Source organism: Fusarium musae, chromosome 9 (genome assembly GCF_019915245.1).
Source record: "Fusarium musae strain F31 chromosome 9, whole genome shotgun sequence".
NCBI lineage: Eukaryota > Fungi > Ascomycota > Sordariomycetes > Hypocreales > Nectriaceae > Fusarium > Fusarium musae.
In genome coordinates this window covers 1,833,289-1,847,429 of record NC_058395.1, presented here as the reverse complement: position 1 = coordinate 1,847,429, position 14,141 = coordinate 1,833,289, and the positions used below count along the sequence as shown (strand labels likewise).

Genomic DNA, 14,141 nt, shown 5'->3' with positions numbered 1-14,141 from the left:
CTAGACCAGTGCCCAACCTTACCTGACCTTGATCCAGATGGAGATGACCCCTGTATAAGCACGTGCCACTTCCCATGGCGTTTATTCTGCAACCTAGGAACTGAGAGCATGGGTGAGATCCAATTCTGGGGGACGGGGGAGTCTGTAAGCCAACAGTTTTTGTGATCATGGGACTTGGTTAGCGATAAGGCTTGGATACAGCTGTTTTACTGGTAACATTCTTCAGAAACCGTTATCATATACACTAAAGGAATGCTGCTAGCCAATCCAGTCACTTACCATTCACTGCATTGTAATTAGGTACTTAGAGGTTACCCGCATAAATGTTCATGAACTCGGCACGAATTGTCTTGATGCATAATGCAAACAATCTACTCAAGTTACACTATCTTTTAATCAATGATATCATGGCAAGAATCAGCGCAAACCACGCCAAGTCGTTTCATAGTTGGTTCAGTATATCCCGCGGGACGGGCTGTCGGCTAGGAAACGGCTTTACCGCTACCACGCCTTGGCCAGCCACTTCATGGATCTGGGGTTAATAAACTTGGCTATTGTTTCGAAAAGCTGTTTCGTTGGGACAAACAAGGAGGCTCTTGCTGAATATTTCATTGCGGTCAATAATACGTTCAACGAACGATATGGTATCCTAAGTTCCTATCCTTAACGAATGGTGCTGTCCAAGCAATAAGTATCCTCATAATATCATCAACGCCGGTACGCCGTATTTCATTATCCATTCGTGTATCTCGCTGGTTCCTTATTTCATTACTATTCGTATATCTCTCTCCCATTATTCCTCTCCGAGCAGGGCGAACTGATCGCCAGACACGGTCCCAATGTCAAGCTGGGAATACCCTTTGCCCTTTCTTCCACTGATGAGATGTGGTGGGATCGATCCCCTTCCGCGGTCAACTATCACGTCCTTGCCCTTGAATTCTTGTGTACCAGAAATGGATTTTGCAAAGAACAAGCCCTCCCAAGAATTAGGATAGTAGAGCTCAAGTTTGCCGCTGACTGACTTGTGCGTGGAGTGAAGAACCGAAAGCACGGGTCTGGCCATGCTAATTTCAGCAAGCTCAGATCCTTCCGGGAGAACAATGTATGGATCGCTACCATCCGTCGGATCATAAGGCTTGACAGGAGGAATCGTTTCGCCGATGGTAGCAAGGCTCGTCCATAGGGGCTCCAGAATCGTCACATGCGTATCGCCGCTCTTTGTGTCCGTGAGGATTGTTGGCTTCGCCTTTTCGTTTACAGTCAACAAACTCGAGTCCAGCACTGGCCAGATTTGCAGCTTCATATCACCAGACTGCGATTTGAAAGATGCCGACGAGCTCGCGGCGACATCTGCCGTGATATCTCCCGATGCCGTGATGATATCAATTGTGTAGTCGCGTGGTGGGAATTCGCGATCTGGGCGAGCAGCCTTCTGAGCACTGGTGAGAGGCTCATCAATCTTGATCGTACCTGAAGCAGAGCGCACACGAAGCTCTGCAGGTCGAACATTCTGGGGGTTCACTGGCTTCGGTCCAATGTTGCTGATGATATCGCCTGAGGCCGTTGAGATGTCGAGGAGGTCGTAAAGGGGATACCATCCCTTGACATCGCCGCTGGCCGTGTGAATGCGGATCTCGCGGGATGAGAGTGTGTAAGGAACAACTTCTTTGCCCTTGATCGTTTTGATACCAGGCGAAGTGATATCACCGCTGGCGCTTCGAATGTTGACCCCATTCTGGACTCCCAGGACGACCCCCTCTTTGAGGTTGATGTCGAGCTGCTGGGTCTCAATGTTAAGATGGTTAAGGATAGTCTCACGATGAGCCGAGACCGTGATACGTATTTGGATGCAGGGAGCCTTGTCAGACGAGCTCCAGGCGACCCTGCCTGGCACCTTGACCTCAAAGACCTGAGTTGTTTTGTCGAAGTCGGCCTTGGCCCTGAGATTGTCGTGGTTGGAGACAACCTGCAACTCGATAATAGCAGGCGAGGAATCTTCTACTGGCCGAAGAATAACTTCACCAGAGACATGGGTGCTCCATCCTTCAAGGTCATCGGACTTGACCATTCGTTGAATAATGCTAAGGTTGCGGTCAGATTGTATCTCGAATTCCTCAGCGAAGTGGGCCGAGTGTTGAGGCTTATCCAGGCAAGTTCGCGAAGGATTCCACTTGAAGTCGTCGCCGTCTTTGGCAGGTGGTGCAACGGGGTCATTATCCTCGACTGGGGTTGAGTGTGACTAGCAGTTATATCAGTCCTGTGTATCGTCTTCTATCAGTATGAGACTTACACCATGATCAGACTGCATAGTAAAGCTACTGAAGATCATAAAAACGACAGAGAAAATGAGAAGCGAAGCAAGAATTGTCTTGACTTTCTTCCTGACGTTGAAATTTGAGACGGAGTCTTTGAATTGCTGCCAACGTGATGGTTGTTGAGCTGAGTTGTAGGGGCTGCTCATAGACTCTGGAGCATGGTTGATCAGAGGTCTATTCTCCTCAGGCCGGCCCATTGTAGCTGTAGAAGCAAAGGTTTGATAGTTGTTCACTGTAGTTGGAGGCGAAGTTGTTGTAGGTGAGGGCGAGTAAGCAGGTGGTGCGTCAACAGGATGAGCAAACAGGGGAGAAGCTCTTGGAGGAGAACGTGGCGTCGATGCAATGGGATTCTCTGAGCCACTCGAGTTCTCGTGTGACGAGGCAGTGCTTTCAGGGTTGCGTCCTGCAGAGCCTCCAGTATTTAAGAGCCTCCTCTCCCTCTCCGCTTCTTGAATCTTTGCATCGCGACTCAACTGAGTTGGGTCCTCGACAAACACGTTTGGGACATGAGGTACGTTTTGTCTAGAGCGAGATGACGACGACTCAGACGACGCGTGGAAGTAGCCGTCTGTTGGTGAGAGGGCATCAGGTTCATCGTCAGAGTCGGCGGAATAGAGATTGTCAGAGTAAGGAGCAGGCATTTTGTCCTTGTCTCGCTATGAACATGGGGCGTGTAAGACGGTGTAATTGATCCAGACGCACGTCAAGTACCCCCTTTTTTTATTGAAGTAAGAAGGAGATTAAGGTGGTGCGTACGTGGCACTCTTCATAAAAGGAATCTGAGTGTGCTCGCGCCGTGTGTCACCAGATTATTGAGGTCAAGAATGTCAAACGAGATGAGAGAAGGATGAAGTTGAGCTGCGGCGTGGATGAGAAAAAAAGAGGGGAACAGGTCTTGCTTACAGGACGTCTCTCTTTTTGTTTCCTACAATCAGCCTATGGCCGTGGTCATGGTTCTAGACTGGATATCCATGCTCGGTTACGTTGCTTGGTTGCGATGCTTCTGATCGTGTGTACATAAGGTATGTATGCAACGACGTTGGCCGATCACGCTATTGCTCTTTTGGGGGCGAGCGTTGAACGTGCATATGAAGCGGCGTAATACTGCAAAAAGTCCGACCAAGTTATCCGTTTATCGTATTTTCCAACTCATAAGCTATGGATGATGGTATGCCATGCTTCCTTACTTGGCTACACGGTATTTTCAATATTATGAATTATACCATCTCTACCTCTGGTATTTCTTTTCTTTGAAATTATTTCTTCCTCTTCTGATTCACCACCTTCTCTTGAAAAAGTCTTCCGTTCTCTCGTCTTATCTTCCGTCTCCCACCAGAGCAAGGGATCCTCTATCACTTTACAAAAGTTCCCCCAACCTTCACAACCCCGCAGTCCTCTTTCGACCCTTGCCAACTGCCATTCCTGTGTAAGCTCAAGTCGTAGTTTGCAATATTGCGTAAGCCCTGCAGCAAAAGCCGCGAGTTCTTGACATGCGGCTGACGACAACCTGTGACTGTGGAAGATAAAATAACGAGTCGAAATCTCGAAATGACGTTTGCTGATCGACAATAAGCAGCAAGCATACGTGATAGGGCTGATTGATAGCGAGTACTTCTTGGCCAAGCTACCCAAGCCGAGCTCGGATCTGCAGTGCGGTAATAAGCTTCTTTTGTAAACTGTCAAAGCCGTGATGACCTTGATGAGCAGCTCCCTGGACCCCCTTTCATGCTTAAGCCCAGGACACATTCACTCCGGCAGTGAGCTTCCTCTACAGACTTCCTCCATGCCTTCATAATTATTACCTTCTTATGGCTGTTATTGCAGTCCAACGAATCCTCAGGACGGCCCCTCCTGTCTGTACCATTCGGCCGGAACCGGCCCCACATCTCCGGCTCCGGCTCCATGTCTTTTCCATGGCCTCCCACAGCTAACCCGGCGCCTTTCGCAATTCAACAATTTCATAGATGGCGAGTCAGAGTAACTTTCATTATCGTTTCAAACCTAGTCAAGGAAACTGATGGATTCATCACGAGACCTCATCTTCCTGTAACCACTTCTATCTTGAACAAGGAAATGTCAACCCAGTTCTAACCACTGACTCCCAGCACCTCCAAAAAATGAGAAATATGCAGTGCCAGCCGTATCATCACCTCGTCTTCTGACAATGGCTGCTGGCTACTTTCTTCTGATATATCAATCCCTTCAACGCCAGAATATTCCCCCGTCGTAACGCAATGCCATCCAATCGCTAGATCCTCGCTTTCCAGAATGTTGATGTGAAATTTGCGTGCGGGCGTGTGTATAGTAAATGTTGATTGTGAAACAGGGGAGGATCCTCTTAGTTTCTTGTGTTTGGCCCTTTTATCTCATAGCTAGTTAGGACTTCTAGCTCAATCCAAGAATTCTCTTTGAATTCTCGTACATCACCCAAGTGATACTCAAGGCGGGAGCAACCTTCAGAAGGTTTGGTGTGAGGCCCTTATATAAGCCCCGATATCCTTCTCGTTGAATCGTTTTCTTCGTTACGTCCCAAATGCCAGTGTATGTTGCGGGATGCATGGCTGTGCCCTGGGTTTGAAGTCGTGTTCGCACCACGTTCAGGGGATAGACAACGCTGGCTCCAAAGGCTCCAGACGTGGCGCCGATGATCCCTGTGGCAATATTTCCGGGTTTTACATCGTCCTCATGGACGTTGTTCTTCCGGGCATAGTACGACTTGTAAGACTTTTTTAGTAGTTCAAAAGTGCCCATGTCAATAGCACTGTAGGGGAACATTCCCACAAGTCCCATGGTCAATCCTCGATAGCAGGCACGCACACCACCATCTGCATACATTTTCACAGCGGTCTGGCGAACCAAAGCCGCGCCTTGAAGACCGTCCTTGACAGTCTCACATTGTAGGCGGAACTTGAGGGTATCGAGGGGGTAAACCGAAGCCCTGCCAATTATCAGTTTCTAAAACCTGTCAAGATTTCTGTCAGACTTACTGTGCTATCATGCCAGCAAAGCCACCTGAGGCGAATTTTGACCACGAACTGAGATGCTTGGGATCACCATGGCCCTCAAAGTTGGCAAGTGCGCGTTTTGCGGCTTCATATGAGCCAAATTTAATGGCCGTCTCAGGCATGATTTTGATGACATTGAGGCCGTTTCCTAGTCTTGTTAGCATGTTCCGTCACATCCAGGGTCAATGTGAACCCTGGTTCCTTGAGATGCAGACTTACCAGCAAAAAGACTTCGAACACCCCCTGACCGAACAAGATCTCGAAAAGCATCGCCGAACGGTTTTGCTGCGTTTTTGAGAGCAGCGAGAGGACGGCCTTGTCGAAGTGCTGCACCCGCGGTCTCGGAACGACTGGACGTATTCACAAGCAGATAGACCTTCAGCCGATCGAGAGGCGCAGTAGCCGTACGCGACACTCCACCGGCGATGGCACCTGCTAGAAAGTAGCCTGGATCGGGTACAAATTGTGTTAGTCTAAACTTCTTGTGCACTGCTGTTGAAGCTCCAGTGGTGTGTTCATGTCCAGGTCCATGGGTGCCATCGTCGACGTGTTGTGTAAGCGTTTCGGCGATTTCCTGCGATATTTCGGTAGCTGCATCATCGTAGTCGGGATATGAGACTGCGGCCGCGGTAGCCATGTTCTCGGTCTCGTTCGGGGACTCATCCGGATTTGAGGTGTTGGGCTGACTGACGGAAGTCGATGTCCGGCCGGGTGGAGGTACAGGTCTTGGGAAATCGTAGGGGAAAGCGACTCGTAGAAGAGAGCCGAAAAGGGTGATGAAAAGAGAGCGGAAGCCGTCCGTACCTAGACCCTCTAATGTTTCCTCGCTCACAAGTGTGTCTCCTTCTGGAGTCACGCTGACCACCGAGTAGTAAAAGTCAAGTACGGCGTGAAGTTGGGAGTCGTGGTCGTGGGGCGGCATAAATAGTAGGAAGTTTCTGAGAGTTCATGATCAGCTGCAAAGTCCATGATCGACAAGGAGACGTCTCAAGCAACATCTCGACTATGAGAAACCGGTGGCAGATGTATCGCCGATGGTAGCGGTTGGGCTTGGCACATGACGTTATGAGGGCTATCCCCGCCAAAATGACTGAGGGTCAGTCATGAGCTCTGAGCATCTGATGGGATGCGACTGACAGCCAGTGAAGTTCTCAATAGAAAAATACAACAAAAGGAGCACCCAGATAGAATTGAAAATAAAGTACTGACCGCCATTCGTCAAATGTGACATAACCGTCATTGTTGAGGTCCATATCATCAAAGAACTCGGTAAGGCGGCGGTTCGATAGTGTGAGTCCGGCATTCTTGAAAGCTGTTTGAAGCTCAAGTTTGTCCAGTTTTCCATTCCCATCCTTATCAATTGATCGAAATAGGGCAAAGAGCTGGCGCTCGGCATTTTCGACAAATTTGCGGAACTCTAAAGGGTGCGAACAGCCAAAAGTAAGCTTTCAACATCGTGGCCGTAGGTACCGAGGCAATATCTGGAAGAGTTGGAGCTCCAAAGTCAGAGGCAGATTTGCGTACCGTTGTATTGTATCTTGCCATCGCCGTTCTGATCCACCTCTTCCATTATACGTTTCAGCATGTCGTCGGCATTCTTCATTGCTGTAGTTGCTCATTAGTATCTCTACCAAGCTTGAGCCAGCGCGGGCTCTCGCTTACGATGGTCAATCCTTCGAAGCCCCTTCCGCAGACCCTTTAGGTCCAGTTCACCAGTGTGATCAGGCTCGAGGCTCGCCCAGAGCTTCTCAACACGAGCATCGCGAGAGTTCTGGGGTTCCCGGAGCCCCTCTTCGATTTCCTCCACAATGTTTGTCACGCTCATGACGACAGTTGTAACTGCAATGGTGGCATATCTCGTTCCGGCAAGATTTCAGGGACGTCGGGCGCAACAGGCGCAAAAAGCCCTGCGCTGCAGGAGAGCGTCGCTGTGGAGATAAGATCGAGGTACGACGACTTCGAGGGAGGTAGTCGGGTTACCGGAAGTTCATGGCTAAACTGTCGCAGGAAGGATTCGGGTCGGAAAGGAAAAGATGGTGTTGAAGTGCCAATACCAATTGACGAGCTGTGACATTCGTTGGTAGCTGAATGAAACCCCCAAAACCGGGTTAACGTTTTGCTGCTCTGGCCTGGGCTTGCTCAAAAATCCAGTGCCTAGGTGTACCAAATACAAAATGCTACAGTGGAGCTTAGCCCCGTCCGTCATGGCCCGGGGTGGCTATCAACAGCCGTCCTGCCCGCTGTTGGGCACTGCTTCGAAGCCTGGCGATCAATCAGAAGCACTGTATTATGCTTAGTGCCCCGGAAGGACCCGCTGAGCTATTCTTTTACGGTCTTTAGCAGCCAACATCCTCGCTCTGTCTCGGCATAAACTCCTGGCTCCTCATCTCGAGAGAAGCCTTTTCATGTTGCAAATATTCACATGATCTACGGACTAGTTAGCCAAGTGAAAGACATGTTCATTCAGTGGATTAATAGTTCAGTCTAGTATCTGAGTGCCCTACAAAAATTCTTATCTGAAGTTCACAAGTTTCTTATCTCATCATGGGTGGGCTCCCAAAGACAGTTCCGGGCATGCGGTCCGACAAATGACTGGAATACATGGACACCTGCATATCTGAGATGCTACGTAGAATATGATAGAATACCTGATGCTTCACAGTTCATTTCCCCTTATTTGAATCCCTGTACGCATCTTCGATATCGTCAAACTATCAGGTTCATACCTACGATAGGAGTTGAAGTTAAAGTTCTAGTACTATACAGACAGCCAGCCAACCTGGAAGCTTCATACAATACCAAAATGTATGAATATCTAATAACAATAAACAATAACGCCTGAAACTCCCGGTCAATGCTCCTCAATGCTTAAACCAAATATACCATGCTTCATGTCTCGTTTCTCATAACTTGATCACTTATCTAAGCCTCTTGCCTTAACAAACCTGTTGATCTGTTCGCGAGTGAGCTTGTCGTTGTAATGTTCATAGCACTCATAGAATGATATTATCTCCTGAGTAGCATCCACCATAGATGCAATCTCCACGTTGCTGTCAACCAGCCATTTCGCAAACTTTTGCACCCGCGACACCCGATCTTGTTGCCGCTTCTCCTTAGGTTCTGCAGCAGCGGGCTCGGGCATTCCGCCTTGTGCTTGTTGGCCCTGTGCTCGCATCAGCGCCTGTTGAGCGGCTGCCAGTCCTGCTGCGGCGGCTGCTCCTGAAGTGCTCTGGCCAGGACCTGAGTTGTTAGGCCTCAACACCAAGGCCAGTAGGATGGCAACCATGGCGATAATATGTGGAGGGTATAGGAGCGGAAGGTCTGTCATGAAGTGATCGTTGATGACCGAGCGAGCCAGTTGCACTTCGTCGTCCACCAACGATAGTTCATTTCGCAATGCTGTGATCGTTCGATACGGTTGGAATACAATCAACTGTGATCGCATCTCGCTTATCATGAAGAACTCACACTCGCCCAGCTTGGACGTGTCGATGGCCACGAGATCTCCCCACATCTGTCGCGCCTCTGTCACGATGAGTCGAATGTGTTGAGGAGACTCTTCTATTTTGCAGGCTAAGTATATAGCGGTCGCTATGACGAGGTATGGGTTCGTTCGACGAATCTCGACTTTGGAGTAGAATCGCTTCATGTAGACCTGCGCCGTGGCCATGGATTGTTGTCGGATCGTTAATCGTTTCGCCAGCCGTATCAGTTCTACGCGTCCCTTGGGTCAGCCATTCAGTCAGTTCTCTCGTGGTGTAGAGGTGTCCACGTACGTTGATTAAAGTATATGTACAAATGCCGTTGCTGCGGAAGCGGAAACATTCGCACCAATTCGGCATTGTCCTCTTCAAGCTTCTGTCGCATTGTCACGAGCTGCTCCTTGGTGAAGCTCCAGAAGCGACATTGTGTCGAGTGCCAATAATTGGCTGACATATCTTCGGATAGACCGTTGGTTACCAATTCCGCAGGAAGCGTAGACTTTCAAGAGGCAGATTTGACAGCCGAAGCTGTTGAGGTTTCGTTGAAATAGTCTACTTGGAGAGGGGGCCGCAAGGCTGGCAAGGGCGCCACACGGAAGGGCCCCGACTTTGTGGCTGATTGGCGATACTAATAAACGACCTACCTACGGATACTGAGGTACCCAATAGAATTTGCTCTTGAAGTGCCTGTTCTTCAACTGGTAATTTATTGACTTGGATGGAAATTGGTCTTGAGTATGAGATCTAGGTGGATTTTGGCATTTCCGGATGGTGTCTGCACGTGTCCTATTTATACTGTTACTTTCACTATCGTCAGAGTCTAAACAAGTCAAGTCATAGTGGCAGTCCATTGTAGCCAGGGTAACTTGGATAACTTCACTCATCATGCTCTCGGACTTGTCAAGATGTCTAATATTTCTCTCTATTAATTGATATTATGCTCCTGTGCATCGAGAAGCTATTAAAAGTACTATCTGACTTCCAACTCGCCTTTGGGTATCTAAAGTTGTCTCCGTCACAGCATCATCACTGTGCGACTTGATAATAAGTCGAAAATATCCTTCATCTTTTTCTCATGGAACTCCTGAACACCATCCAGATCAAGCATACGGATGCCCTTGTCAGACTTTTTGAAAAGAAGTGTACCGCCCTCCTGTTCGTCGACCTCGATATACCCTAGCTTGGAGCCCGTCTTGTCTGGAACCAGTGCACACAAAAACGAGGTCAAGTCTGGCATGGAGTAGGTTTTATCAGGGTAGTTTTGCTCAAGTGAAACTTGATTTGTGACGATCTTGATGGGATCCTCGTGGCAGTTGAAGCCCAGAATTCGCTTCTCAATACAGTGGCCTCCATATTTCTTTAGAGCGAGGGCTGAGTATTTAATGCTCTGCGCCGTATGTGAAGGCACGACGGTGAACTCCGCAAATTCTGCAGATCGGCCGAGAACGACCTTAGCTGCTTGTTGGTTGAGGGCGATGTTGAACTGGTTGGAGAAGAGATTGGCTGACATATCGCAGGAACCCTATCACCATAAGTATCCTGTCAATGAGTAACATGGGTCATGGATCAGACTTACCACTTGCAAGTGGCACTTGATCTTGTTGGCTACACCTCTATCGAGGAACTGTTGTAGGATTCTCAACGAAGAACCCCCAAAGAAATGGACGCTTCCCGCGTTCTTGATCCGATTCAAAACGTTGTCCAAGTCGAGTCCTCCTACAGAAATGCGTGAGAGCGTAACACGACGATCGAGGTTCCTGATACACTCGTGATACCAACCTCTCAGGTCATCGGTTCGACGGTCCGGATTCAACACTTTCTTCAGGATGTCGTAGTAGTCCTTCAGCTCAGCTTCAGTCCGGTTGACAAGTTCTTCATGGTGATGCATGTGGAGATTCACTGGGTTCTCGATATGTTTCAGAGTCTCGTAGTCCACAAGAACTTCGACGGGGTTAGCGTTAGACCACTCGGAAAGACAAGTTGCCAGGTCCAGTGCACTAAGTCGTCCATGCAAGGTAGCGTCGTCGATTGAGCCATACTTGGGCTTCACTGCCATCTCGAGCTATCATCGTGGTCAGATTTGCCTAGAGCATCAGATTCTGAGGAGGAAGCTTACAGTCTTGCGATCATCTTTGGTCAGATCTTTGATATCATCAATATCCTGCTGTTTGATACCACCGTTCAAAAGGGTCTTGAAAGGGTTCTCGACGGATGGAAAATGCAGTTTTATCAATTCCTTGCATCTGGTGATCTGATCCATAGTCATGGATAGTCCAAAACAAACTTGACGGGGCTCTAGAATCCAAAGCACGTGGACGGTCGGCATCCAGTGTGTGGCCCTGTACAAGGCCATAGCCGCGGCCAGGTTATCTGAGTCGATGGAGTCATTATAATAAATGACGAGATCTTCCCCCAACATGGTGAATAGTTTGGCTGACGGGTAAACTCCTGCTTCGATGCGCGATAGTGGTGAAAGCTGATGGGAAGGTTGAGAGATTTAAGAGTTGTAATGTCTGATTGATTGATTGGGAGGAAGCTTTGAAAGCTGGTGGGCTGTGCATTGGATCTCTTGGGCTCAGTAAAGTAAGGTAAGCTGGGCCAACGTGCCGCTTAAAAAGCCCCGCGAAGCGCCTAGCACAATGGGTAAGTTATTGCCACACCAATCAGTCAGTGAATCAGCCTGCCCAGTTACACGAAATCACAAATGTTACAGCCTTGTGACTAGCAGTGGAACAGTGAGCTACCTAGGTCACCAGGCTTGTGAATAAGGTAGGTAGGGACTGTTTTGGACATGTTTCATTGCCTCCATGACCAAGCCACAGTTTTTCCACTCTTTGTTCGTATCAACAACGACTAACACGGAATTAGAACTCCCCGAGCCGTGATTCCCGACACTTTGGATAATATAACTTGGCAAATATGCGCTTGAATCATAGCGTCAACCGATCTAAAAGGATCATTCTTGTAGCTCAATGAGGGTGTTTGCGTTCCCCACGAGCATGAGGACATATCACTCCACCCAGCGTTGTCCACATTCTGGCGTCATGCGGCAAGGCCAAAAGACCAACCAGATGTGGCGTTTTTTTCTGTATGTTCTGAGGTCTTGCTTGCTCTATCTACACGAGAAGCTGTGTAACTGCGTCAAAGAAAGCAAAACGAATGCTGTTGTGAATAAAGCGTCTCATGACTGGGTCCAAGTCTAGGTGGAATCATTCTATCCTTCAACAAATGTTGATACTACCTGCCATGTCTAAGCAGTCTCTGTGCCTAGTTTCACGATAATAATCTTCTTATCTCATTGACTTGACTTGCTATCACACTAGAATATGAGTGTCCCTTTTACGCCTGGTAAGTTGGCCGGATCTAAGAGACTGGTGCAACCACGCAATCATATTTGAAATTCTTCGTACAGCAACAAATCTCATCCATTAGCTACTTAACTTGACATCAGCAAGGCATAGCACTAGTGTCTTCGCAAGGCTGTGTATGGTTGATGGTGTGTTCCGGCTAATATGTCAAGTGGGTGAAGGTTGTGATTGCCCAACAACCATACACTTGATTTGTGAACAAACATCCAGGAAATGGAACCATCCTTAAAGTCAGGAGGCCTCTATCAAAGTCCATTAGTCCAGTTAATGGTTTAGGCTTTTCGAGTTAAAATGAACTACCAGGCAAGCCAAAGTGTGAAAAGGGAGGGTGAAGGGCAGGGCTGAAATCAAGGCACGCGATCGTCTTCCCTGCAGAAATTTATCCCAGATTCTCGAATCAGCCTCTTATAAACTTACGTATTGGGTCCAGGCATGCTCGAACTAGGTAGTTATGACAGGCTCAACCCTAGAATCTGATCTGACTCTTGTGAAAGCTTTCGATCTTATCCTGGCTGGGCTGATCCAGCACTGCCACTCAAAAGAGAAGAACACAGTACAGTCAGCTAGTGTGCCTATTCAAGTGCCCAGAATTTGAACAGCGTACAATACATGTGAACCATTACCTGAACATAAGGCAGTCTTGTTATCGTTTTCTTTTTCGCTATCCTTAGCAGTTTGTACATGTTACTCTACCACAGAAGCCACGCAACTCTCCCAAACACTTTCCAACAACTCATTTTACTTCATTGGGCTAATGAAAAAGTGATCATTCGTCATAGCCGTGACCTGGAATTTCATGCCAACCTCGATGTGTCCCTCATCACTTGGTGCACAAAGCATGCCAAAGCTCGGCTTGAACTTGAGTCCAGGGTCGATTCGTCGATACTTCATCAGCTGGTTCCAAGGCTGACGCGGGTGTTTAGCAGCAGTAATCGGGTGAACATTGGGTACCTGGCATCGTAGGCATCGGCACACAACATCAAGGTCAAGAGAGTGCTCGCCCTCACCAATTTGGAGAGTTTTCCATCCATCCTCAACCCAGGGTACGCTTCCTCGGATAATGACATTGGGGCGGAACCGATCAATCTCAATCCTATCCTCGCCAGCTTGAGTGAGACGCTCGTTTAATTCATTCATGCTCGCCATAGAGGCAACCTGTCAAGTTTGGCATCAGTACAACGCCTGAGTCATATGTCAGGTTTCAGTTTACGTAACTTACCAGCACAGGCATCATATCGGCAAACTTGGTAGCCTCCGTACGACCAAGACGGTGAGGAGCGCCACTTCCACGTAGAACTCGCGGTGTAGGGCCCTTGTACATTAAGCGAGCATCCATATTTAGGAAATCCGAGATGGGCTTGGTTAGGCTCTCGGCGTATTCCCATGCGTCGGTTTGCTCGCCCCAGATAGTCGCCTTCTTGAGCTCAGTGTTGTTCTCAAGCCATTGAGTCGTAGGGTGAGCGGGAATCTCAATCTTGTGTTCATTAAGAGAAATTGTGAGTGTGTCGGTATCGGCGTCCCAAGCTGTTATGATAAGAGTCATGTTTGAATTTGCCCTGATGGTGATGAATTCGTGCTTATCGGCCGTCACAAACATCCAATTACGGTCCAAGTCTAGACCGGTCCGTAAAAGCTGCGCTGACTCGACATCAAAACCGCGGCATGATTTGACCGGGTACACTCGAAGGCGAACAATTTCATCATCAGCTGGCAAAGGCAATGATTGGGATGCAGATCCGCCAACAGGTCTGCGGGTGAGAATGAAGAGCAGAAGAATAGGCAATATGGCCGAAGTGACAATGAGCAGAATGTATCCCAGTGAAGGGCTCTGTCCAAGATTTATCACATCCATTTTAATGTGACATGAATCAGATTGTGTAACTCGGTAGGTCGATGCATTGGGCAAGAGAAAAGTACGACTTGTGGTGGAGGCGGGAAGTCCGGACAATTAAACCCGCCCTGCTCCCGTGT

General features: G+C 48.4%; 5 protein-coding genes across 5 annotated transcripts; all 5 read right to left on the bottom strand.

The window, feature by feature from the left end:
* Nucleotides 1-793: 793 nt before the first annotated feature.
* On the bottom strand, nt 794-2,956 carry J7337_011828 (uncharacterized protein; the record flags this gene model as incomplete). Its single annotated transcript, XM_044829364.1, has 2 exons — nt 794-2,239; nt 2,291-2,956. The coding sequence occupies 2 exons, from the start codon at nt 2,954-2,956 to the stop codon at nt 794-796; spliced, it is 2,112 nt and encodes a 703-aa protein (XP_044676039.1).
* Nucleotides 2,957-4,700: 1,744 nt separating this feature from the next.
* J7337_011827 (uncharacterized protein) lies at nt 4,701-7,145 on the bottom strand (the record flags this gene model as incomplete). Its single annotated transcript, XM_044829363.1, has 6 exons — nt 4,701-5,253; nt 5,303-5,468; nt 5,540-6,258; nt 6,530-6,737; nt 6,845-6,925; nt 6,983-7,145. The coding sequence occupies 6 exons, from the start codon at nt 7,143-7,145 to the stop codon at nt 4,701-4,703; spliced, it is 1,890 nt and encodes a 629-aa protein (XP_044676038.1).
* A 1,089-nt stretch (nt 7,146-8,234) lies between these two features.
* Nucleotides 8,235-9,256, bottom strand: SSN8 (RNA polymerase II holoenzyme cyclin-like subunit; the record flags this gene model as incomplete). Its single annotated transcript, XM_044829362.1, has 2 exons — nt 8,235-9,034; nt 9,097-9,256. The coding sequence occupies 2 exons, from the start codon at nt 9,254-9,256 to the stop codon at nt 8,235-8,237; spliced, it is 960 nt and encodes a 319-aa protein (XP_044676037.1).
* A 561-nt stretch (nt 9,257-9,817) lies between these two features.
* Nucleotides 9,818-11,221, bottom strand: J7337_011825 (uncharacterized protein; the record flags this gene model as incomplete). The annotated part of the gene is made up of 3 exons (XM_044829361.1): nt 9,818-10,324; nt 10,379-10,864; nt 10,919-11,221. The coding sequence occupies 3 exons, from the start codon at nt 11,219-11,221 to the stop codon at nt 9,818-9,820; spliced, it is 1,296 nt and encodes a 431-aa protein (XP_044676036.1).
* A 1,687-nt stretch (nt 11,222-12,908) lies between these two features.
* J7337_011824 (uncharacterized protein) lies at nt 12,909-14,022 on the bottom strand (the record flags this gene model as incomplete). Its single annotated transcript, XM_044829360.1, has 2 exons — nt 12,909-13,325; nt 13,390-14,022. The coding sequence occupies 2 exons, from the start codon at nt 14,020-14,022 to the stop codon at nt 12,909-12,911; spliced, it is 1,050 nt and encodes a 349-aa protein (XP_044676035.1).
* Nucleotides 14,023-14,141: the final 119 nt, after the last annotated feature.